At 48.5% G+C, this 24,387-nt stretch overlaps 1 protein-coding gene across 7 annotated transcripts in view; it reads left to right on the top strand.

Annotated features, from left to right (window-relative positions):
• Positions 1-24,387, top strand: part of LOC144822716 (ADP-ribosylhydrolase ARH1-like) — a 506,468-nt gene that overhangs the window by 365,056 nt on the left and 117,025 nt on the right. For 3 of the 7 annotated variants that reach the window (XM_078680537.1, XM_078680538.1, XM_078680541.1), the window contains exon 1: positions 12,470-12,541. The exons of 1 other annotated variant lie outside the window; for it this stretch is intronic. In XM_078680537.1, the coding sequence (XP_078536663.1) occupies positions 12,481-12,541 (61 nt within the window). In that variant the 5' untranslated portion in view covers positions 12,470-12,480. Of the gene's footprint in view, positions 1-12,442; positions 12,542-24,387 lie in introns of those variants that run through there. 3 more of the 7 variants (XM_078680539.1, XM_078680543.1, XM_078680540.1) reach the window with 2 other exon arrangements.

Below are 24,387 nucleotides of genomic sequence, written 5' to 3' on the forward strand. Positions count from 1 at the left end.
TCCAGGTGGATATTTGAGGTGTAACCATCTGGTAGGTTGTCATCTTGGAAAACAATTGGGTCCAGTTTGGCTGTGCGTGAACCCCAGGATCTCAGCCCTCATATACCATAATCACTGAAACAGATGTGTTGACCATCTATCGACTGGAGGTACGTAAAAGCCTCTTTGCACTTCTTATAAGCCAAGGATTCCACAGTGTCTTTGAATCAAAGTTAAAAGAATTTATGATTACATTTACAAAAAATTATAAAATGCAGCAGCCATTGTTCTGCGATCCCGTCACAGGGGCAAGGAATTAAATTGCTATACCACACTTTTTCACCCTCAGGGAAAAACATTAAACGCTACACATTTCCTGTCCTAAATCTAACAAGCATTTGCAATGCAATAGGTCTCGCATTTGCGAGAGTTTAAGCTATTGGCTTTGTAAATGACAATGCCTTTCATTTATGTTTTAAAAACCAAAATATAAATAAAAGGCATTGCCAATTACAATGCCAATAGCTCAAACGCTCACAACTGTGAGACCTATTGCATTGCAAATGCTTGTTCACTTTGCAAGCGGACGTTGCCTCATTTGAAATTTCCGGACGTGCTCACTGGACTCGTCTGCTATAATCGCCATTAAAACAAGCACCACCAGGATTCCACACAAGGCACGAGCCACTAAGTGACGCAAATGTGCGTACCTGCCTTTGCGTGAAATCCCGGCGCCAAATGAAAACAGGCGCAACCAAGGAACAGAGGGAAAATAGTACCATTGTTCCATGGCCAATGCGTGAAACTTCCTTGAAAGGGACGCATATTGCTGATTAAGCCTCGGGTGGGTGCGTGTGTGTGTAAAGAGTGGTCCTGGAGGGTGTGCATGGAGCACACACGTATTTGCCTTTACACAATGATAAATCCTCTTAAGCATTACACAAAAGTGACATTTTTCGCGAAACCATCACCAGTGACGTCAGCAAGTAACACGGGGTAAATTCAGAGCTGCGCAGTATTTGCAGTTCGCACCAGCGCAGCGCTACAGGTTTCCGTGCCGTGTTGCACACATCTCAGAAAATGTAGGCATGTGAACGGTTTCCAATGAAGATCGCATCAAGATACTCGGGCCTGCTTCACCCCCGCCCTTCGATTCATCAGCAGCAATCAGTGCCCATTGTTAGCTGCAGTGGCGGCTGGTGACATGTGAAATAGGTGGGGCGGAAAGTGATAATCATACTGCACCGTAGCGAGCGAGCGTAGCGAGCGAGCCCGAACCCCCTAAGGAGGGTTCGGGGGGAATTCCCCCCGAGAAAATTTTGAAAAAATAGTGGAAAAATGGTGCATTTCCAAGCAAATCTGAGAAAGCAGGAAGGTTAATAAAGCAATTGTGAAAGTGCAGGGATTACATCATTAAAGAGCTGTCATATAACATACTAGGTAGCTGCTCATTCAGTATAACAACAGAGCTTCATCACAGACTTCAAGATACAATGCTGAGAACCTCACAGATTGTTTTCATTTAAACTGCAAACAACAAAACAAACACCTTTTTTGGTTTAAACTGCAAACAACAAAAGAACCAACTAAACAGGTCACAAACTATCACCATTCAACATATTTACTTTTTGTATCTAAATTCAGCACGCCTGTCTGTGCTACCTTTCCATGAGTCAAAACTTCCATTAAACAAAACTCTGATCCCTCTCTCGGAAAAACATGAACAATATCCTTGGTGCAACAGCAATGTTGCATGGCTAAACATTTATAAGTCCCCAATGGCGCTCTGCAAATGGGTCTATAACATAACATAATAGGCCAAAACATAGCATTACTAATAAATAACACCTGCAGCATAACACACTTAAAAATTACATAACATCAGAGCTGTTGCGCAGCACTAGAGACTGAGAACTTAGGGGATCAAAAGTGTTGCTGGCACAGCCTAAGATTGCTCCCATGCACGATGCACCGCCACCACCACCAATTACAGCACGACGTCACGCCTGCCCAGTGCACACACCCTGGCCTGCATATGAGCCTGCCTTTATTATTTCCTCCTGGAAATCGCTGGGCTAACAAAGATGTATGCAGGCGGCCCCTTACTTGTCTGCACTGAACGCCATGGCTTTCTGTTAAACCGACGTTTTCTGAACAGTATTTATGTGAAAGGCCATATAAAATGTAGGCGCCATGACGCTAGGCAACGTGTTCAGAAACTGAACAAATCAGAGTTCATATGTGAACAGTGTAGGCAATTAAAATTTTCATCAGAAAAGTATGCTATGAAATTACCTCTTTTCTTTGGAAAAAGCAATAAACCATTGGACCAGTCACCATGTGATGTGTGTGCTTTCTATTCCCCATGCACATTGACTGCATAATGTCAAGCTAGTAGTTCTGGAAATTAGTGGTGTAACACAAAATGATTCGCCCCCTACTCACCCGCAGGCCCCTAAGCCTCCCATATCTCAAAGATATTTATAGGCCTGTAAATGAATTGGGCCCCTGAATGGTGGGTGCCCACCTGCCCTGTAAGAATTGTGGGCAGGGTAGAATTGGCACAGAAAATAGTTCAGCAAACTAAAATAAATGTAGCCAAAATAAATGTAGCCTCCATCAGTGAATTAGACAACTAAACATGTGACCCATGTTTGCATGCATGCTGCTCTATGGATTGCTGGCTGTCCTCCAGAAGAGAACAGATGCTACGAATGTGTGGTGTGGGAGGAAAACATATGCAAAGCCGTACCCCTTTGGTGTAATTATTTTTGAAGACTGATGTGACCCTTGCCATATTATGAGTAATTAGTTACAACAGCAATTTTGTCTACATATGTGAAGGAACAGTACAGGCACTAGATGGGTTATTATTCAGCCGCGGTTTGTTGAGGAAACGGTTGGCACCTTTGCTCCCTGTGTTTACACCTGGGGTCCTGCCAAGCCAGGTTCCTTGGACGTGGGCCTTTAGAATGGTTCAGCAATGCATGCAAGTGTGACAAGGGATTCCTGGTGTCAGATGGCCATAGGCCAGAGAGTGTCACACAGTGTCACTGACTGTGCTATACTGACCGACTGGAATTGTGGAATTTGCCGGACGGAGAGTTAATAGTTAAAGGATTTAAGGAGGGTCCCACTGAGTACCACTGTGCCGAGAGTCAGTACCACAGTGCCTGCGCCCCTAATGATTGTTTCTTTGTTTTACCTACAGAAAATGGTTGTGGGGCCACGGTCTGCTCACCCCCTCTTTTTATAGGCTGCTTTCAATTCTCGGTACAGTGGGACCGGTTGTGCAGTACCCGAAAGGTCCAAGGACGAAAAAACTCATGAGGCCACATTGGAATTACGGTCCCATGGAATCTGTCACCTACAGTCCAGTGATGCCTACATTGTTATCCCCTTCAAGACCACCGTTGGAACCAATTTAAAAGCACATTGCTCAAAAGCAGTGAGCTGAATAGATTTACACCAGTAGGGAAGTATGGGAATTAACATGGGGAATCAATGATTTGTTTTGGCTCGGGTCAGTTAATTTGCGTGGGGAAGCCCTCGAATGCTGTAGCTGTTGCTGGCTTGAAGGAAACCACCTTCTTTTTAATTATGATTTGAACTCTTTACTTTCGATGTTGACAGGTGTAGTAGTTCCTCCTAATATGTTTTTTAAAACAGAAAACATCGCATTTCAGCTTAACTTTACGAGCCTCATTAATTAAAACATCTCGTGTTGATTTCGAAATTTCTCTTCACACATATTTCTCTGTCTGTCATCATGGCAGTATCAAGGCCTGCAATCAGAGCTGCTGTTCTCTGCTCAAACAAAGCCCTGGGCGAAATAAAACTTGGCACAAGGTACGCACTTGTCATCTTCAATTGTCAGTGTGTTGAGAAAGTAGGGGAAGGTGAGGGGGAGCGAAAGAAGGGAGAAAGACAGACAGACTTAGAACAGTGTGTTTACTACACTTTTCTTTCTAGCCCCAGGTTAGAGGGAGGCTCAGCTGTTGTAGCCACTCCTGCACCCCTCTGAAGATCGGCGCCCGGTTACCCAATGCCAAAGGCTAGCCCGGCTGCTTGCAATGTTGATGGGTGAGCCAGGAGCCTAACTGTATCAAAACCACGTCACAACATGAAAGGCACTCATCTTTATGATGCTTCAAACCTGCTTTCCTCTTCTCTGAGGTTCAAACAAAACGTTCTTTCGCATTGCAACAGCTCCCAGGTGGCCACGTTTCAAATGTAGCATTTTCAGCCAGTTCTAGCAATTTCTCTTGAAGGGACTTATAAATCCCCACTTGCAATCAGGGAAGCTGGAATTATGCGGCAAAGGAGGACAAAATGAGGTATCCGAATAATTTAAAGTATGTAGCAAAACAAAGGTAAACTATTCATCAAGCAAAGGCAAACTGGTTCATTCAATCAGAGCTGTTTAAAACATGAGCAAAGAGTCGGGGGTCCTAACTCCCAGGACTCCACAATAAAGTGAAACAGTGTGCATAAAACACATTTTAACTCTACATCTGGGCCAGAGACGTTTGAAGGCATGAGCAAAGTGGGCTCTGGCTCAGTGCCTCACCCTTTCAGGGGCCCCCTGAGAAAGTCTTGGCCTTATGACCTTAAATAATTCTTAAACAGATTGATTTAAATAACTTTTCCATCAATTGATTTTTAATGTGAGGAATGAAAGAGAGTCTATTACAGACCTTTTGTAGACAAATATGTTTCTTTTTTATGCAACATCCATAAAAATGTTTTTTAGAAAACAGGACCTCACATAAGAGAAATGGGAGAGGGTGACAGAGATTCTTTGCAGTAAGATTGGTGAGCTGCTGCTGTGTACAGTATTGAAAACACACATCACTATCTCTGAATGTTAGATGTAAACACCTTTAGAATTTAGACCAGTGTGCCTGAGCACTGTCAGTAACCTTGCCAAAGAGTCCATGAATGAGCTGTAACTGGGTCATACATTCAAAGCTGTTCCAATCAGCGGCCCCCAAAATACCTTTGGCCCTGGCCCCCCAAAATCCTTTAGATATCCCTGATCTGGGCTTGCCCACCCTACTCAACCTTAACCCTCAGGCTCCCAGACAGTTGAAAAAATTACATTTAAAATAATCTCAGCCCTTCCCTCTCCTTACATGACGTCACGTACACAGCTTCCCCCTCTAGCTTTACCTCACTCTCCACCTCTCTCAACATCTCTGCCCCTTTTCTCATCCATGTCAGCTCTCTCTAGCTCACTTATGTCTCCTCATCACTCTCTATCAAAATACCTCTCGAACCTCACTGTCTTTACAACACACAACTTCATTTCTGCCACTTTCTGTGCCTACTTACACACCTCTACCTCTCAAGCTGCTCTCCCTGCCTAAACGTTCCCTCAAACCTCTCTGCACTCCACTGCTTTGTTCCCATGTCACCTCTCTCCACTCACTCGCCGCTTCACCATCTCCGTTCTACTGCTCTTCCCTCTACTTCATCTCTTTTAATACCTTACACCTTTCTCAGTGCATTTTCCTCTACCCGTCTACCTCCACCATCTCTCTCTCCATCTCTGTTTCTTCAGTGTCTCTCACAGATACTCATAGTTCTGAGGCTTAGTGGGGGGGGGGCCTTGTGGGGTTTCGGGGCTCCCTACACTGCTGGGTCTGCATTATGTATCGGATCACCCTCTCTTTCCTTTACATCTGTATCAACCTCACCACTCTTTCTCTGCCTCATCTCTGTCTCTGTTTCACCTCTGTATCCCTCCCTCTCTTACTGTTCATCAGCCCTCTCTCGCTCGCTACTCTCTCTAGCATGTCTGCCAATGCCACGTTTCATTTTGCCCTGCTCTCTACCTCACTGGTGTTTTTACATTGCACCGCCCTATACATCTCTCACTATTTCACCTGTCTGCCTCTAACTCACCTCGACTCTTTCTCTACTTCTAGGTTCTATGACTCACCCTTATCCGTTTCTCGACATTCCCGTTTCACAATCTCTAGCTCTCTCTCTCACTCAAATCTGACCTATGTGCATCATTAATAAAAATAAGTTAGACGTTACAACAACGTATTACTAAACAAAAAAAAGATTTGTCATCGTCATAATGACACACATGATGTAGAGATACTGGATTCAGGCACCTGATAGCTATCTCTGCCGCTCGCTCTCCCGTTTACTGAAGGGCCCCTGTTTTGACTTTGCTCACCGAAAGAAATGAAAACCGTTACCCGACGCATAAATTACAGACCCAACTCAGGGCCCCTGGACCCTACTACCAAGGCAAGACTGCATTTATTTGGGAGCAGTGTTTCACACCCTAAGCAACCCCCTCCCCCCGCCACGCAGCCACGCATCTGCATAATAAGTAAAATAACTAAACTATAACTGTCTTTCTTACGTGGGGTGGGTGGCAGCAGCAGGCGGTCCGACCGTCGAATCCTCACACACATGACGACACGCAGTCAGTACTGGTGGTCACGATGACGACTACCACAACGAGTAGTCAGCACACAGTCACTCCGTCCTCAGACTCAGTCACGACTCACGCGCCCACTGACTCTAGTCTCACTATAGTCATCACATGAACCAGGCACTTACTTAGTTTCACTTTCCCGTATGGTGTTGTTGTCGTGACTGGCCATGTGAGCAGCTCTCTGGCATGATTCCAGCGACGAGGGACAATGGCCAATCACCGACGATTCTGGCTCAGACCAGCCAACACCCACGCGCGGCACCATTCTGCTGCAGCATCCAACCAATCCTGGCACAGCGCAGAGCAGACTGAAATCTGCCCCTTACGAGACCCGGGGCCCCGAGTCCATGCCTATATTCCATAGTGGCAGAGGGGGGAGTGTAAAGGGTGCGCATGCGCGGGCCAGTCAAAATCTGGTCTTCTCCGGCCTTTTACATGCGCACTCACTGGCAGTACAGTAACGTCACCCTCTGCCTGTGCGCTGCCTGCCTGTCAATCTCTGGCGCAGCACCGCCCCCCACGGGCCGGCCGGCCCACTTCCTTATGGATGCCCGATCCTGTCGGGCTTCTCCCCGGGCCTTAGTGCGCTCGGCACCGATTCATTTTTCACTGTTTGCCATGAATAAAAACAAAATTATTATTACACATGTTGCAGTGCAGTCGGGTCGTCCAAGCTAGTGGGGCAACGCCCCAACGCCCCCAATGGACGCACCGCCACTGGTTAGCTGTCATTCCTGAGAAAGGTTTAAAACTTCTGACTTCTGCAGACAAAGCTTCATAACGCAGAAAAGGACATATTACTCTGAGCAGAGCTGCATGTAGGGTTCAGGAGCTGCTGTGTGTGTTCCCTGAATACAAGTTATTTAAAGTGACCCAACGCACAGGAGGTCCGGGGTGTGCAGTGATGTAAAACAGATTATATTAATGCAGGTCATGCAATGACCCGTCAGACCACGGGTGGGGTTGAAGGCGGTGGGGGCGAGGGGGCGCTTATGAAGCCCCTCATTCAGGATGCTTTTTAAATCCCACACTTTGCTGTCAGCAGCGCCTCTTTCTCTGCCCCTTGCAGGGCTGTCAGCTAGAAATGGAAAGCCGAGGAGCAAGGAGCTTGCTTGACAGTGCAGCCCCCAGCAGGGATGTAAGCCCCGTGGAGATAGGAGGGGGAGATGGGCGGAGGTCAAAAGAGGAGCCAGTAGTGTAGCATGGATATCATTGGGCCTGGTGCGAGGAAAATAGCACCAATTATCAGGGTTAAATGGCCCCAGGGTTCTGGGACCGGTGCCACTGCACCTGCTGTACAAATAAAAGTTAGGCCTCTGGGCGCCACGTTTCTACTCTCCGTTTGAGTGCATTGAAGAGGTGACATAGGGAAACAGCCGTTTGTGCGCTCTGCCTCCTGAGATATGTGAATTAGTAGGTGCAACTCAGCTCTTCATCATAGTGAGGTCGGTAAAAATGCATCCATGAGCAAGACTGCGCACATTATTTTTTAAGATGCATTTTGCATATAAGAACTTAGAAGTGGTCTGGTTTGCGCAGGCGCTATAGAAGGTCAAAAATAATTAAATGAAAGAACGGGCCATTACAACGTCAGTCCTGGCATGAGCAGCGCCCACGGGAGCACAATTCATGCACTACTTTTGTTTGTCGTGAGAAACGAAATCGGACCTACTTGTGAGGCTTGCAGCAGAGGAAGCTCCTTTTAGCGGCATATTTATATAATCTTTATTAAAGCGGTTCTCCTTTCAAAGAGGCGATAGTACCTTTTGTGTCTGGTAACACTACCCTCCTGTGTTTACCGTGCCCAGAGCAGTGTGCCAGGAGAGGAAATCTCCGCTGTAAACAAACATCCCCTTGCATTGTCGACACAGATGCAAGAGGGCACTTACAAGCTTCCTGGGGTACATTTTGGGGTGAGGGGAAGCAGTGCACCGCGACTTAAAGATCCTCATGTAAGTATGTATAGAAAGATCAGCAGGTGGCAGGAACGGAGGAAGAGCACACAGTAGGACAGCGTGATGCGCAGTGAAAGGATGCCTGGCAGAGTGAAACAGGTGTAGTTTTAAAGAGATGGTCTCCTCAGTGGTCTCAGGACTGTCAGTCAGTGCGCAAATACGCACCTACGACTAGGAGGGACGCCGGAGCTCGCACAATTACATCTTAGATCACTTACAAGCCTGCACAACAAATATTGATTTACTACCAGTAAAAAAGGACGACAAAATTAACTTTTCCAGCTCGTTTCACAGCACGACCAATAAAATGTTCATTAAACGCAGACTTACCCAACAAGCTGAGCCATGGGAGCAGCCCGTCGGTGGACGCCCAGCCCAAACAGTCACAGCGTGTGAAAAGATGAGATCGCAGCTGCTTCTTAATTTGCATCACACTTTCACTTTAAGTAAAAGCGCGATGCAAAAATAAACACGCAGCTGCCCTTCGACTGGAAAAACATAGTGCTGACATCACTAACATGCATTCTCGTGGAATGCTCACACAAAGAACCAGCCTGCTTATCAGTGCCGCGCGCCTCGTGAACAGCAGACTCCCCCTGCATTCCAAAGGAACTGCCCACGAGGCGCGCGACGTGATCCGATTCTTTGGACAGGAGCGGCGGTGAAAGATGATCTGAATCTGGTCAGAGGGACCCTGCGGCCCGCGCCTGCCCTCCGTAAGGTTCAGCCTCTAAGTGATGTCAGGCGGGCGCACGCACTTCTGCGCAGGCGCAGAGTGTTCTTGCCCGCTTCTCCGCTTTCTGATGGCATACAAGAGGCGATGGACGGGACGAGAGGAGCCCAAGGGACCCGGTGAGTGGGGTCGGGGGGCTGTGTGTGGGAGTGGGGTGGGAGGGGGGGTGCGTGTGTGTGTGTGTGCGTGTGTGTGCTGTGTCTGTGTGCTGACTTGCTGGGAATTCGAGGCAGGGGATGTGCACGGCACCGGGCTGGGCGTGTGCGCCCACGAGGTGAAGTCGACGCTCGTGCCCGGCCCCTGTCTCAGATTCCCAGGAGACGGGTGACAATAGTTGTCGAGCTAGACACATGCTTCGCATGTGTATTCTAGCTCGACCTAAAAAGGAGTGACCTCTCCCATGGTGTAATATCCAGGCTTAGATCAAAAGCTAAATCTCCTGTTGATAGTGTAATAAAGTAATTGTGGAGAAATGTCTAAACGCTGGCTCTGTTCTTTGGGAGAGAGTGAACTCTGCATAACGGGATTTGACCAGCCTCTTGTCAGACTTACTAATGACCCTGGGAGAGGTATACTTTTCAGAAAGTCCAATGTCAGCGAAAAACGTACTGATGTAATTTAGCTAATGGAGCGACCATTATCCTGACTGAGACAGTCTAAAATAACGTCTCGGGCGTAGTTCGCGAAGTAGCGCTACGCGAAGCTACGCGAGGTGCACTTCGCACTACGCGAACTTCACGTAGCACTACGCGAGCTGCGTAGTAGCATGTTCGCACTGTGCAAGATGCGTTTTCAATGATTGCACAGTGCGGACAAGCATCCGGCACTGTGCAAGCATTGAAAACGGCATCTTGCACAGTGCGAGCTGTAGTTTTCTGCTGCTCGAGTAGATTATTACTCGAGCGGCAGCTTTCTCAACGCGAACAGGTAGTTTCTCATTGAGAGCGGTCGCGAGCATGCGCAACCACTCACAATGAGAAACCTGACCTCCTCGCGTTGAGAATCTCGCCGGGATGTCATTTTGCTTGCTCGCGGTCGCGAACATGACGTTCAGGACCGCGAACAAGCAAAAAATGCGCGCTGCACTACGCTACGCTGCACTACGCATGTTCGCACTATGCTACGTGCCGCTCGCGTAGTGCGAAGTTGCAAAAACTTCGCAAACTCTGCGAGCGTAGCGTAGTGCTTCGCCCAGGGTTAATTATTTGCCCACATACTCACTCAGGATGCTTGTTTCTGGTTCAGGGAAGTCTTGGCTTGGCAGTTCGAGCAGGACTGTTCCCATGAAGCACAGGGTCAAGACTGATTTACAAATAGCTGGGTCTGAACTGAGGTGGCGAAGTGAGCTAAAGAATGATGATGGTTTCACCCCAGATCTGCGACTGGGGGTGAGTGTCTGAAAAGTTTCAGCGCACCGTCCATCATCTCCTTGGGTTTGCTTTTAGAAGACAGTTACAAAAAAAACGTTTGCACTATGTAGACTCTGTCTCTTACTTAAAATCTATATTTTGGAAGCACTTTTTTATCTTAAAGATTATTGCTCATTTTGTAGCAGCCTAGTTTATTTTGTGTGTAATGCAAGTTTAAAATAATGACTTACATTTTCACAGTACTTTCTCTCACAACCTGGGCCAGCCAAGCTTCAATTAAGTGGCTCTCTGGTGCAGTGCATTAACTAATAGAGGTTTTATAAAGTACATTAATGCTACAAATTAACACAACTTGCATTTAATTTTCATTTAAGCTGGGTAATTTTATATGTAGTTAGCAGAAGGTGAATGACTGAAAAAAGCTACAGAATATTTTGTTTTTTAGCCATGCATTTGACTACGCTCTCACGCTCCTCACCCTGCCTCCATTGCCCACAGCATCACCGTTTCCATATTTTTATTAATGCACTGCGACTATTGATGGGAAGGTAGGGTGGTAGTTAAGAAGCAAAATGGATAAGGTGGGAGATTTAGGAGGAAGGGAAGAAGAAACACAACAGGAAGAAGTAACTTAATAAAAAAGAAGTAACAATAAAAAGTACCTAAATCACAGCACCAGCTGCAGAAGGCCCCAAATAAAGATGGAGCTACCTCTACTTGTTTGAGGCTCCCGAGCAAATAAGATTAAGAGTAGTCCGCACATGTTACCCAATTAGGTGGCAGAAAGTAAGAGTGACATTGAAGGTCAATAAATTGTAAGCAGTCTCCAGGCCACTTGTATATAACATCTCTTGCAAGCATGAGCACATGAAATCATGTGCTGTTGCAGGCGAGACCTAAAAAAGTTCTGTCCAGGGCTTTAAGTGGACCGGGTCTTACCAGTGCTGAGCACCTGCAGTTTTTTAAAGGGGGCCTTGAAACAGGTCTCTATAGGGCTCTGTTTTGTTCCTTGGCACAAGTGGTCCGTATTTTCCGGACTGCAGTGACAGCAAGCACATCAACGATGTGTGTGTGTTCACACTGCTCACTTCTCACTGCCAGGTGAGCGTTGTATGGGAAGGGAAATCGTTTAAAGAGAGTCATTTTCTCTCCGGCTTTCTATTCGCTTTTTGAAACTCAGGAGCAGTAACATTTTTGTGGTGTCACCAGGGCTTTAAGTGGAAGCTTTTTCAATATTATATACAAGCTAGAGTTGCTGCGTAGTTATCTTATGCAATTAACAGCCATTGACAAAGCCAATAGTTTTGACTTGTTGTAGGTATGATGTTACTTGCTGTATCATATATCTGGATGCAGTGGCAGAAAAAGCAAAATACAAGTCGTGCGGCACACTATGCTAAGCACAGATTTTTAGCTCACGTGTTTATAAACCACGCCCTTAATTACATTGACCACTCCCCTTAAAGAGACCCCCCAGTTTTTTCTTCCCACTTAAAGCCCTTGTCTGTCTATAGATACTGTACATACCACACCTACCTATGCCAATTAGGAAAATGAACATTAAATACAATATCTAAGTATGGACAACCAAGTGCAGTAGCAGGCCTGCTAAGAGGACTATCACGATCTTAAGAAATACCACAAGGGGACATGCAGAGCTGTTCAAAGCTGGTTCACAACTGGTTTACTGAAAACCATAAACTGTGCTCCCCTCTGATTTCCGCAGCCTCCACACTGCTAAGCGCTGACACGCTAGTTACACCAACACACCCTGAAACTAAGGTGTAGCAAGCTGCCCACGTAGAGGCGAGAATAAAAGATAGTGAACACCACGACAGTGAAAGGGTTAGGTTGGGCTCATTGCCACTTGCTTGAACGATAGCCTGTGACTCATTTTGGAAAGCATTGCTGTAAAAGGTCCAGCAGGGTGCGCTCACACCACCCCAATGGATATTTCAACCAGGAAGTAAAAGCCGGAGGTGGAAGATGACAGCTGGCCGGCGACCCTGTGCTCTGAGAGTCGCACACGGACGTTCCCGGTTGAAAGGTGAGTGAAAGGAAAAGTTGCTTTGCCCACCTGTCTGTTCTTCGACTGGCCGCGTCGTGAGATTGTAGACGAGTGATCGTGTATGGCATGAATGTGGCGGCAGACAGGGCTGAGTTTGACTCCACAAATGTTCAGAGACTTCTGTGTATGGTCCATGGCATACATAAGCGTGCCTTTTCGTCATTGTACATAGCGCCTAGCATCTTGGAGTACTTGGTTTCAAAGCACTACTACTGTTGTGTTGAAGGGGGAAATGGGCAGCAAAAGAAGGAACCCCGGATATTCATAGGAAAGAAAGTATTTGTAGGAGTTGCTGCGGCGCTATAGCAAAGAACAACGAACTATGGGAAGGTAGAGGATTTGAAATTATGGCCGGAGGAGAAGGAAATGCTCGGCGAAATGGCACCAACCCGAAAGTGAAACACACAATGCGCTGTAAGTGCGCCATCCATCGCCTATCAGCACCACCCATAACTTCCTTAATCCGCATATTGATCGTTTTTGTTTAGATATCCTTTTTCTAGGCATATCTCGCAACAAGACATATTCCTACAAAATACGTTCATTTTATTTGTCGAATGTAAGTATGAGTTTTCCAAAACTGTTCGCAAACACATTTTCATTTGTCAACTGTTCCCCCGGGAAGTCTGTAACTAAATAGCCCTATACATAGAGGATAATGTTAGAACCACATTTGAAGTCTTACTAAACTAAGGGACATAATCACCTTATCGTACGTTTCCCCACTAGTTATTTACTTACGGAGGTGCCCGCGCCTCACAGACGCACCCAGGGGCATATTATCAAGAGGGGCGATAGGCAAATTTCGCCGCTGTATTTTTCGGCCGCTAGGCGGCAAAAATTCTTTCGCCCTATTAGCAAGCTGTCGCTAACAGCAGTTAGCGACAGCTTGTAGGCGATAGCGAGCGGTTTGGGGCCCGCTTTGCATGTTAGCGATAATTATCGCTAATGACATGCAAAGTGGGCGTTCCCAACCCGTTAGCGACTGAAAGCAGTCGCTAACGTCCTAACGCCTATTAGCAAAGCAGGCTTAGCGATGGCAATATTCGCGCTAAGCGCGAATATCGCCAAAAACTAACACATGCCCAGACCTGTTCTTAGCCATGTTATCCAATGGGAGGTGGATAACATGGCTAAGAACATTTAGTCGCTAATGCGTGAATATTGCTGTAATCTCAGCGATATTTACGCTATCGCCGGAAAAATTATCGCTTTGGAGATAACGTAGCTAATAGCACGTTATCTCAGCGATAATTTCCGGCGATGCTTAGCGATAAATCGTTGCTAAGCCTAGTTAGCGATAAATATCGCTAATCGTTGGTAATATGCCCCCCAGTTCCCCTCCCAAAAAGTTGAAAAGCCCCCGGCCTCCTGCTTTAGTTGAGGCTTGAAGACCCCCAGGAGGTCGGGACTCAGTTGCGGCTGCAGCGCAGTTTTTTCAGGAGCGGCGTTTTCCAAAGCAGTGAAAAAATAAAACGATAATAATTTCGTCCTTATTTTATATTTCGTAGTTGTGGGGCTGGCGACACTCACAGGGGGAGGAGTCCTGGGCACACTCTATATGCGCATGCCTGGCCGGCCAAACAGTCATGTGCCCCTTGCATGTTCCTTACCAGGCTGCATTATACAGGTCAGGAACATGTACAGGCTCTCATTCCCCTCTGAGTGCCGAACCACAGCGCTCAGACCAATCACACCGCTGCATTACAACGTTGTGATTGATTTAGGGGCGGGAGCTTGTGTGTGTTTCCATTTCTTGCTTCCGTTCTGGGATGTCGGAAGGGAAGCGAGGAGTTACTCGGCCGGCCGAAGAGGAACATGTGTGGGGTTTTTTCTTCACACTGTCATCCCCTGTCATGCCACACCTGTTCCCTGCCAGCCACCACTGTTTTTTATTTCAAATGCTTACCTTTTTGGAATATGGAAAGCTGTCAGAGCGGTTTTTGGACATTCTTCATTTCTCGGGCAGCAAGGCAAGTTTTTCTGTGAAGGCGGTGTGCTTCTGAAAGGGAAATATGTAGGTCTGGGCAGTGACCTTCGCTCCGTTCGCTGAGTTTTTTGCACTCCATCGAACTTGAGGAGTTAAGAAAAACTCTCCTTGTAGCGGAGTTCTTTCCTCGCTAGCTAAAGTTAAGTTGGCGAGCGTGAGTGAGGAAAGTCCAACGCTAGACAACTTCCTCGTGAGTTTTCTCCTCAACGTGGGTGGTCGCTACGCGTAATGTCGTTCTCTCTGATTTTACAGTGCAGGACTAACCATGGGGCTAAAAATCAGCGCAAACTGCCCTGAGGAAGACTGAAAGGTAGGGGAAGGTGTCTCCTGAGCGGCTATAGCGCTGGGTGAGTTGCATGGCAATACATTTCTGCACATGAAGGGTTGCGAGGTGGCTCATTAATGTGTTTTCTTTTATCGACACATCTGAGTTAGTTGGGGCTGATTATTGTGGAGCTGCAGTAGCGTCTTGTCTGTTGGTCACAGCTCTGTATGCTAATGTTTTAATTATTGCATTATGGTTGGTAGAACTGGGCTATTTATGTAGCCCTTGTTTTATTTCAATTGTGCATTTTCTTCCTTGCTGCACAGCATTTTTTCTGGTATGGAGAGCAGGAAGTTTGTGCAGAGGAGGTGGATGATTTCTACTCTTCTGAGGGGAGCCTGCCTGGGGCTCAAAGATCTAAGAAGCCTAGGGAACTGGCCCATACAGGTCCTGCGTATTTGACTGAGTCCCAGGTCCAGTCCATGATTGAGGTGGCGGTGCCTGAGCTGAGGCCTTGGCTGCCAAGCCTAAGAAGAAGGAAAAAAATATCAATCAATCAATCCGAATCTGTAATCTTTCGGTTTTGAGTGCTGCCTTTCAGTCTAAAATCAGCACCTCTGGTCTTCACTGAAGTCGTAGCCCCTCTGGTGGAGGATCTGCGTCAGTAGGGCAACACACTTCTTCCATATCTCGATGAATGCCCGGTGTTCTCATCCTCCCTGGAGACCTCTGTGGCTCATGTCACAAGAGTACTTTTGGTTATGGAACATCATTGGTTTCTGGTGAATCAGAAGATGTTCTCAAAAAAGAGGAACCAGGAGCTTTTTTTAGCAGGTCCAGCACACGTACTCCCTAACAATACTAGTTCAAATAGATGGGTGTGCAGTCCCTAGGTCAGGTAGTGATGGTCAACTCTGTGAAATAATATCCCATTGGAGGAAGTGCCCTCACACACCCTGAGAGATGTCATGCTTCATCATTTGGGCGTGCTCCTCATCGGGCCGGTGCTGCAGTGCCCGATGGGCACCCACAAAGGGGCTCTGTAGCAGAGTTCTTTTTTTGATGAAGCCTCTTGGTGAGTGAGAGTGTGTGGACTAAGGTGAGTAGTGATGGAGATAATTATCCTATAGAGCATCTGACCAAGACTTTTAGCATGCACGCTCTATAGAATCATTTTCTCCAGTTAGAGCTACCCTGCTTTTACTTAGGTTAGCGAGCCTCATGAATAAAAGTTTAATAAACCGGGTTTCTATTAACCTATTTTAACTCACTCGCATCACTCCACTACACTACTCACCTTAGCCCACACACACTTACTCACCAAACCACTTCATCAAAAAAAGAACTCCGCTATAGAGCCACTTCGCGGGTGCCCGTCTGGCATTGCAGTGCTGGCCCGATGAGGAGAACGCCCAAATAATGAAGCATGACACCACTGGGGGTGTGTGAGGACACGTTCTCCGATGGGAGGTTATTCCATAGACCTGACCATCACTACCTGTCCTAGGAACTGCACATCCGTCTATTTAAACAAATCAGAATCTGTCCCATCTGACGCCTGTTCAGGACCAGGCTTTCATTGGTGCAAGGGTTCTAACCAGCGCAGGATTGGTTTTGATGACAGAGGAGAGGATCAATGAGATTCACTCACATTTGTCGGAGTTGTTGGTGCAGGTCAATCCCGCTGCAGCAGACTGGATTCAGGGAGATCTTGCAGCGACATTTTTTCTGGTGCTTTGGGCCAGGTTCCATCTGAACAGGATGGTGAGACACATTCTGGATCATTGGTCCCAGGGAACACTGCTCATCTTGACAACCAATGCCAGCTTGGCTGGTTGGGGAGCAAGTGCAGGGCATGGGGTCAAGGGTGCAGTAGTTGAGGTCCTCCAAATGGAGCGAGCTGGAGGCAACTCATCTGGCTCTGCTTGCTTTTGCTTCCATGTTGAAGGGCAAGTGTGTCCTGGTTCAAATGAACAACAACACAGCCAAACCTTATCTGAACAAAAATGGAGGCACAAGATCTCCAGCATTGTCGATGATCTCCGATCAGATCTTTCTATAGGCACAGGACTACTTACTAGAGCTGAGATCAATTTATTTAGGGGGATGCTGAATGTCGGAGCAGACAAATTGAGCAGGGAAAATTCTCTCTTCTCAGGACTTCCACAGTATTTGCAAGGAGTTGGGGACCCCAGTAGCAGATTTGTTTGCATCAGCTCAGAATTGCCTTCTTCTCCTGTTCGGCTCAAGGTTGAGGGAGGAGAGGGCTTGGGCAGTGGATGCCCTGTCTTGTCCTTAGCCAAATGGGATACTTTATGCTTTTCCACCTTTTCCTCTTCTTATAAGGTTTCGAATCAAGTTGAAGCGAGAGGATTCGGTGGTGAGACTGGTAGCTCCAGCATGGCCATCTGACAATGTCCATGAGGATCAGTGAGAGGTTCATTCTTCCAGTAGTCCAGACCCCCATCTCCCTCCCCCCCAGCATTTCCCTGCCTTTAGGTTAAACTATTGAGAACCATCAGGATGACGGCTTGGAGGTTGAAAGGGCAGAGGTAAAGGTAAAAGGGGTCTCTGAGAAGGTGGCTTCCTCCATTCAGTCTTCCAGGAGAGCTTCCACTCTTTCTTCTTATTCCAGACATTGGGTCACTTTTCAGACATGGTGTGCTACTAAGTATTTAGCCCCCAAGTTAGTTGGGGAAGCTACTGGATTTCTTACACAATGGGTTTTCACTAGAATTAAAGGTTTCTACTGTTAAGATGTAATGGACAGCAATTAGGGCTTTCTGGATGTCTTGGGGAAATTTACTAGATGCAGATAGTCTCGTCCAGTAGCTTTTTAAGGGGTTTCTTACTCTCAAGCCTCCGGCTAGGTCAGTGTGCCTATCATGGGATCCTACATTATTCCTGGATTTGTTGCAGAAGTCTCCTTTTGAACCTCTTGAGAAGGTGGATATGAGATTACATACCTTGAAAACGTTCTTACTGGTTGCAGTTACTTCCGGAAGGAGTTTGGAGTAATTGGGTTCCTTATCATTAAGGCATAATTTTGTTAGGGTATTCGAGGACAGGGTAATTTTACATCCTGGTCCTTCCTTCATCCCTAAGTATTTCACAGAGATCAAGAGCTTATTTTACCAGTGGTTTATACTAATCCTCATTCCCCAGAAGAGGTGAAGTTACATTCCTTGGATGTCAAGCGGGCTATTCTGCTTTATATGTATAGAGTTTCTGATTTCAGGATTTGTCGGTGAATTTTGGGCCTGCTAGGAAGGGTTCTAAACCTTCCACTCAGGCTCTGAATAGGTGGATCAGGTTCCTGACTGCATTTGTGTATAGAGACAATATGAACTCCGTTTCCAGTTGGGGTGGAAGGTACAGCCACTAGAGCCATTTAGGGGCTCAGTGTGCATCTTTGGTTGAAATTTATAGGGCTGCAACATGGGCTACACCTGCTACGTTTTTTTGTTTTTTTGAAAATATGTTTATTTGCGTTTTTATAACAGTGCGATACATTGTCACGTATACATATAAGATAATTGAGGCATAGTAGTACATCAACAGAAACCAGCAGAATTACAGCATTCAAATAGGAGCAACTTCGTATATCAATCAGAACATGGGCTGCAAACAAATATCGTGGTTCTAAAGCCTCAGTCCGAATCAGAGCTAGAGCTATCAGTATCAGAAGGTGGGTCACAGAGGTTCCCCCTGTACTTATTCCACGCCCCCCAAATCCTTTTCCATTTCCTGGGACAACCTCTATTTCGGAACACTGCCCTTTCTGCAATCATCGCTGCGTCCATATCTTGCTTCCAAGCCGATATCGTTGGTGACATTCCCCCACCCCACCTCTGCGCTATATTTCTTTTTGCTACCATCATGCCTAGTGTCATCCAGCTCTGCCCATATTGTGTGAGATCATTGGGTTCCCATATGTTTAAAAGGCAACGCCTGGGGTCTGGCAGTATGGAGAGTCCCTCTGATTGAGACATGGTGCGCATCACCTGAACCCAGTAGTGTGCAATTCGGGGGCAGTCCCATATCGTGTGGTAGAAGTTCCCTATGTCCCCGCATCCCCGCAGGCAGTATGGGTGTGAGATCCTCTTCATCTTATGCAGTGCGTCCCTAGTGTAATATGATCTGTGCAGTATGCGCAGTTGCACCAAGCGGAGACGTGACGAGACTCCCACTTCTTTCGGAGACGCAGTCGCCTCCTGCCACTCCGAGTCATCAAGGTCTCCACAGTCGTGTACCCACTTCTCCCGCAGGGTCTCCAGAGGGTCAGGTAAATTGTTAACAAGTTTTCGATATGTCAGAGATGTCGCCTTCGACGGCATAAAGTCAGTAAGTAGCCTGTCCTCAAGCGGGGACGCCTCCGGGACAGGCTTGTCAGACGTTAACGCTACCGTCAATGCGTGGCGTATCAGTATGTATCTGAAACGTTCCGTTTGTGCCAGATCATATTGTTGTTGGAGCGTTGCAAACGACAGCATCTGCCCCTTCTGCCATAGATCGCCAATGGTCGAGATGCCTATAGTATCCCAGCGGTCGAAGCCTTTGGAGTGTCTGAGTTTCCCCAGCTGTCTTGCATCCCATAACGGGGTTAGCTGTGTTAGTACTCCCTGCCATTTCAACCTGCTCAGCGCCGCATGCCATACAGTGAGCGTGTGACGTAGAGAGCCGAACTTTGTGGCGACAAGCGATTTATCATACAGGGGGGGCCAACATTCCGGAGAATCCCACCTGCGCCCTGTCCGCCTTTAGGGCTGGCTCAGACTGGGGGAGATGAAGCCATTGGTTAATGATCTTCAACTGTGACGCCCAGTAGTAAAGGTTAACGTCTGGAAGCGCTATGCCTCCATCGTACCAGCTGCGCGTGAGCTTGGCCTGCGCTATTCGTGCAGGCTTAGGACCCCAAAGCAGCATCGAGACTTGCGCTGCGATGGTTTTGAAGTATGTGGGAGAGACAGGATAAGGTGTATTTTCCAAAATGTAGAGGAAACGGGGAAGGGCCATCATTTTGAAGAGGGCTGCCTTTCCTAGCAGTGTCAGCGGAAGCGATTCCCAGTGTCGTATGTCACGTTTGAGGCGATCTAGAGGAGGCTGCAGGTTATGTGTATAGAAGTCGGTAGGGTCAGCTGTGATGTACATCCCTAAGTATTTGAACCCGGTAGCAGAAATCCGCAACGGGCAGGCGTCCGGCAAGCGTGGTGCGGGACCGTGTAGTACGTACATGGTGGATTTGGACCAGTTGATTGAGTAGCCAGAAGCTCGGCCGTACGCCGTGCAGACATCCAGCAGGGTGTTAATCGAGCGCTTGGGAGAGGTGAGATATAATAGAACAGCGTCAGCATATAGCAATATTCTGTCTTCCCACTCATCCGTCCAGCGGATACCACTGATAGTGGGCTCCCATCTTATCCATTCGGCCAATGGTTCGAGGACCATGGCAAACAGCAATGGGGAAAGCGGGCAACCCTGTCGCGTGCCCCTAGACAATGGGAAGTCTGCCGAAATGTGGCCATTGGCAGCAACATGCGCCATAGGTTTTGCGTAGAGTAGCCGGATCCAGGAGCAGAACCTCGGGCCAAAACCAAAGTGGCGTAGCACCGCAAACAAGAAGGGCCAGTGGACCGTGTCAAACGCCATATGGGCGTCTAGAGATAGGATCACCGCAGGTTCTAGTAGATATGTTGCGCGCGCCATTACACCATGCACTCTGCGCAGATTGAGCGCTGTATTTCTGCCGGGCATAAAGCCCGACTGGTCTTCGTGTATGAGTTTAGGTAAATGGGACGTGAGGCGCATCGCCAACAGTTTTGCGAGGATTTTAGCCTCAGCGTTGATGAGGGAAATCGGGCGGTAGGACGCACACTGGTCAGCTGGTTTTCCTGGTTTCAATATAGCCACAATAGTGGCCGTGCGCTGATCTAATGGAAGTTCCCCTACCTCCAAACTTTCCGTAAACATGCGCAGCAAATGTGGCGCAAGCGTGCCCGCCTGTTGCTTATATAAGGCAACTGGTATGCCATTTGGTCCCAGTGCCTTACCCGTCTGCAGGGCCTTGATCGCTAATTGTACCTCGTCGGTTGTTAGGTCTGCGTCTAAGGCCTGTGCCTCCCCTTCAGTCAATGCAGGCATTTTGAGATCTTTGATGTAGGTGTATGCCTCATCCTCCGAGATCGTGGAAGCGGACGAATACACCGTTTCATAGTGTCGGGCTAGCATGTGTGCTATGGTGCCAGGGTCTCTAATGGGGTCTCCTCCCACCAACGTCAATAGTGCTATCCACCTGTCCCGTTTGTCACGTCTGTCCAGCCAGGCCAGTAATTTGCCCGCTTTGTCGCCCACCTCGTACATTTTGTGTCTTGTGGTTGACATTTGCAGCTTGACTTCTTCTGTCAGGTATGTTTTGTGTCGAAGTTGTGCTACCTGTAAATCGTGCGCCGTAGCGGTGTTCGGGTCAGTTGCGTGCTGTGTCTCTGCCTCCGCCGTCTCTAGAGCTAACAGTTCCGCTCGCCCCTCTCGCCTAAGCACTGTAATGGAGACTATTGCATGCCCTCTAACCACTGTCTTGTAGGCCTCCGACAGAGTGATACAGGAGGACACCGAATCAACGTTGTCCCGGAAATATTGTTTAGTTCGTACCCTTAGCTCTTTCTTGATCGTAGGATTAAGGAGGTAAGCAGCACGGATTGGGTAGGTCCGACGCCGTGTGGGTTGGTGGTGCGTGTAGGTGATTAACAATGGGGAGTGATCTGAGATGCCCCGTGGTCGGATCTCCACCCTGAGCACGGTGCCCGGGCCACCCGCTGAACCAAGAAAATAGTCAAGTCTGGTGAGACTATTATGGACGCTTGAGTGGTAAGTAAACTGGCTGTCTAGGGGGTTGTATTTCCTCCAGAGGTCCTCCAGTCCCATAGCTGTCAGGAAGCCCCCCAACCGTGTTGTACCAACTGGAGCTAATTTCGGAGGGACTCTATCTATCAAGCTATCAGCCACTAAGTTAAAATCTCCCCCTAGAAGCAGGTCTCCTTCAGGGAGTCCAAGCAGGAAGGCACTAAGATCTGATAGGGCCGTCGCCTGTAAGGCTGGTGGAAGGTAGACTGAGACAATATTTATGGGTTTTCCCTCCCATTGTGCATGTATTGCGGCAAACCTACCCGCCGCATCAGACCTAGCTGACTGTATCAGTAGGGGGAACTGTTTCTTTACTAGAACGCCGACTCCCCTGGACCCAGAGGTGAATTCGGAGTGGGCTACCATGCGAAAACCCCATCTGTCCATTGCTTTCGTGGCCGCGCCAGTGAGGTGCGTCTCCTGCAGGAGTATCACCGCTGCCCCCTCCCTTTTAATGCACTTCAAGACCAGACCTCGCTTGATTTTGTCACCAAGGCCTCTGACGTTCCATGTGAGTACAGACAGGGATGGTGTTATCCCAGCCGTGCCGTCCTGTGGAACAGTGCGTGTATCAGCCCCCGTCATCATGGATCAGTGTGTTAAATAGGGAATCACCAGTTTCCGTGATCAAAAACACCATGCCATGCAGTTTAGATCGCTGTATCGCAATAACATAGAACTGAACAGACAACAAGAAACATACCCCCCTTCCCTCCCCCTCCCTGTCTCCCTGCCGTACGGACTCCAAACTGCCCGCCACCCCAACTCAGCAGAGTGCTCATGATCCCTGTCAAAAAACAACGTTGCTTACACGAGCATAGGGGGTGAAAGTCCAAGGAGGACCCGAAGACCCCATCAGTTCCAGCATCCCAGCTAAATTATGAGTGTCACAGCAGCTAGTAAGGGAGGTGAACCTCAATCAAGAAAGTTCGGGCTCACCGGCCATAGTTCACAAATGAAAAGGAGAAGTACTTCTCCCGAGACATCAGGAGTCATTCTCCAGAGTCTACGGTCGGGTCGGTCTCGTTCTTCTCCTCCTGTCCGGTCGTTTCCGACTCATCGGTTTCTCCTTGTTTTCTGCGCCTACTGTTCTGTCTGCCAGAGCCCTCCGCCGGACGCCATCCCTCGAGCCAGTCGTGTGCCTCCTCCGGAGTATCAAAGAACCAGGTCTTTTTATCAGCTACCACCCTGAGGCGCGCCGGGAAGAGCATGGAGTATGGCAATTCGCGGGACCTCAACGTCTTTTTCACCTCAATGAAGCTTCTCCGCCGCGCCGCCACCGCCGTTGTGTAGTCCGGGAAGATTGAAATTTCTGCATTTTGAATCCGCATGGGCGGCGCGACCCTCGCTGTTTGCAGAATGGCGTCACGATCTCTGAAATTGAATATGCGCGCTATCACAGGTCTCGGTCGCGCCCCAAGGCGCGGGCGCCCCCCCGGGACCCTGTGTGCTCGTTCCACTGAAAAAAACTTTGAGAGGCCTTTCGGTTGCAGTACGTTTTTCACGAGGTCTTCTATGTAAAGGTCCATGGCAGGCCCCCCTCCGATTCCGGAAGGCCTATTAGGCGAATATTATTGCGCCTAAAGCGCCCTTCCTGTTTGTCCATTTTGTCTACCAGGAATTTGTTGTCGTCTTCTAATCGCGCGACTCTTTTCAGTAGTGACGCAGTGTCTGATGTAAGGGTTGTAGTGACCTGTTCCACCGCAGTGACCCTGGACGACATTTTTTGTAGATCTGCCCGTAAAAGTGTGACATCTGTCGATATTGACCCCACCGTGGTCTGTACCTGGTTCAGAGCCGCCATGATGTCTTCCAGCGTTATGGCAGGAGTAGAGCCGCCCTCCGCACCCTTAGCGTTGGACCCCTTTTGCTCCGTCAGCGGGGGAAAGTCTTTGGCATAGGCAAATTTGTCGAGCTTGCTCTGCTGGGCTCCACGTGTACCCCTGCCGCTCATCGTGGGGTGTTGAGGAGTGCTGCCTCAAGACGCACTGGAGAAAGTTGGTGGGCGTACTGTTGGAGGGTCCGCCAGGAACAAAGAATGGCAGGCGATCGTCTCCCAAGGCGTGCCACCTATCGCCCCCTTTACTGCACACGCCGCTGATGCGCTGCGAGGGGACACCAGTCACAGGCAGCACGCTTCAATCACAGAGGCGCTAAGTCTGTTGCCTCAGGAGGCGGCCCAAGCTGCAGGAGTGCGCCCCAGAAGTCAATGGGGGGACGGAGCGTGTCCAATGTATGTGCGTCCCAGAGGGGCGCAAGGGCGCAGGTCCGGGCCGCGGCAGTTCTCAGCGCTGGCGGCTGATCCACCGGTTCTCCGCCAGAGCCGGCCAGGAGTTCGGCGGGAAGGCAGCAGCTATCCCGCCCGTGCGCTCGTTGAAGGTGAGGGCTGGGCCGGAGGGGGGGCCGCCACACCACTTACCAGCTTCCGGTCGTCCCAGCTCCGCTCCGCGATGATGCCCGGCGGCGATCAGCGGTGCCTCAGCGGCGGTTGTCCCAAATCGAGGCCGGGGCTCACGCTGCAGCTGTAGGCTGCCAACTCGCGCTCGATGCAGCTCCGGGCTCCGGTGTCACAGAGAGCTCGGAGCAGGGTCAAAGAGCGCCGGTTCACCTCCGCCACAGGGTTTAGTTGCTTGGGTCTATGCTTGATCAGGATAGCTGGCCGGATTATTA

Source organism: Lissotriton helveticus, chromosome 3_1, assembly GCF_964261635.1.
Source record: "Lissotriton helveticus chromosome 3_1, aLisHel1.1, whole genome shotgun sequence".
NCBI classification, from domain to species: Eukaryota; Metazoa; Chordata; class Amphibia; order Caudata; family Salamandridae; genus Lissotriton; species Lissotriton helveticus.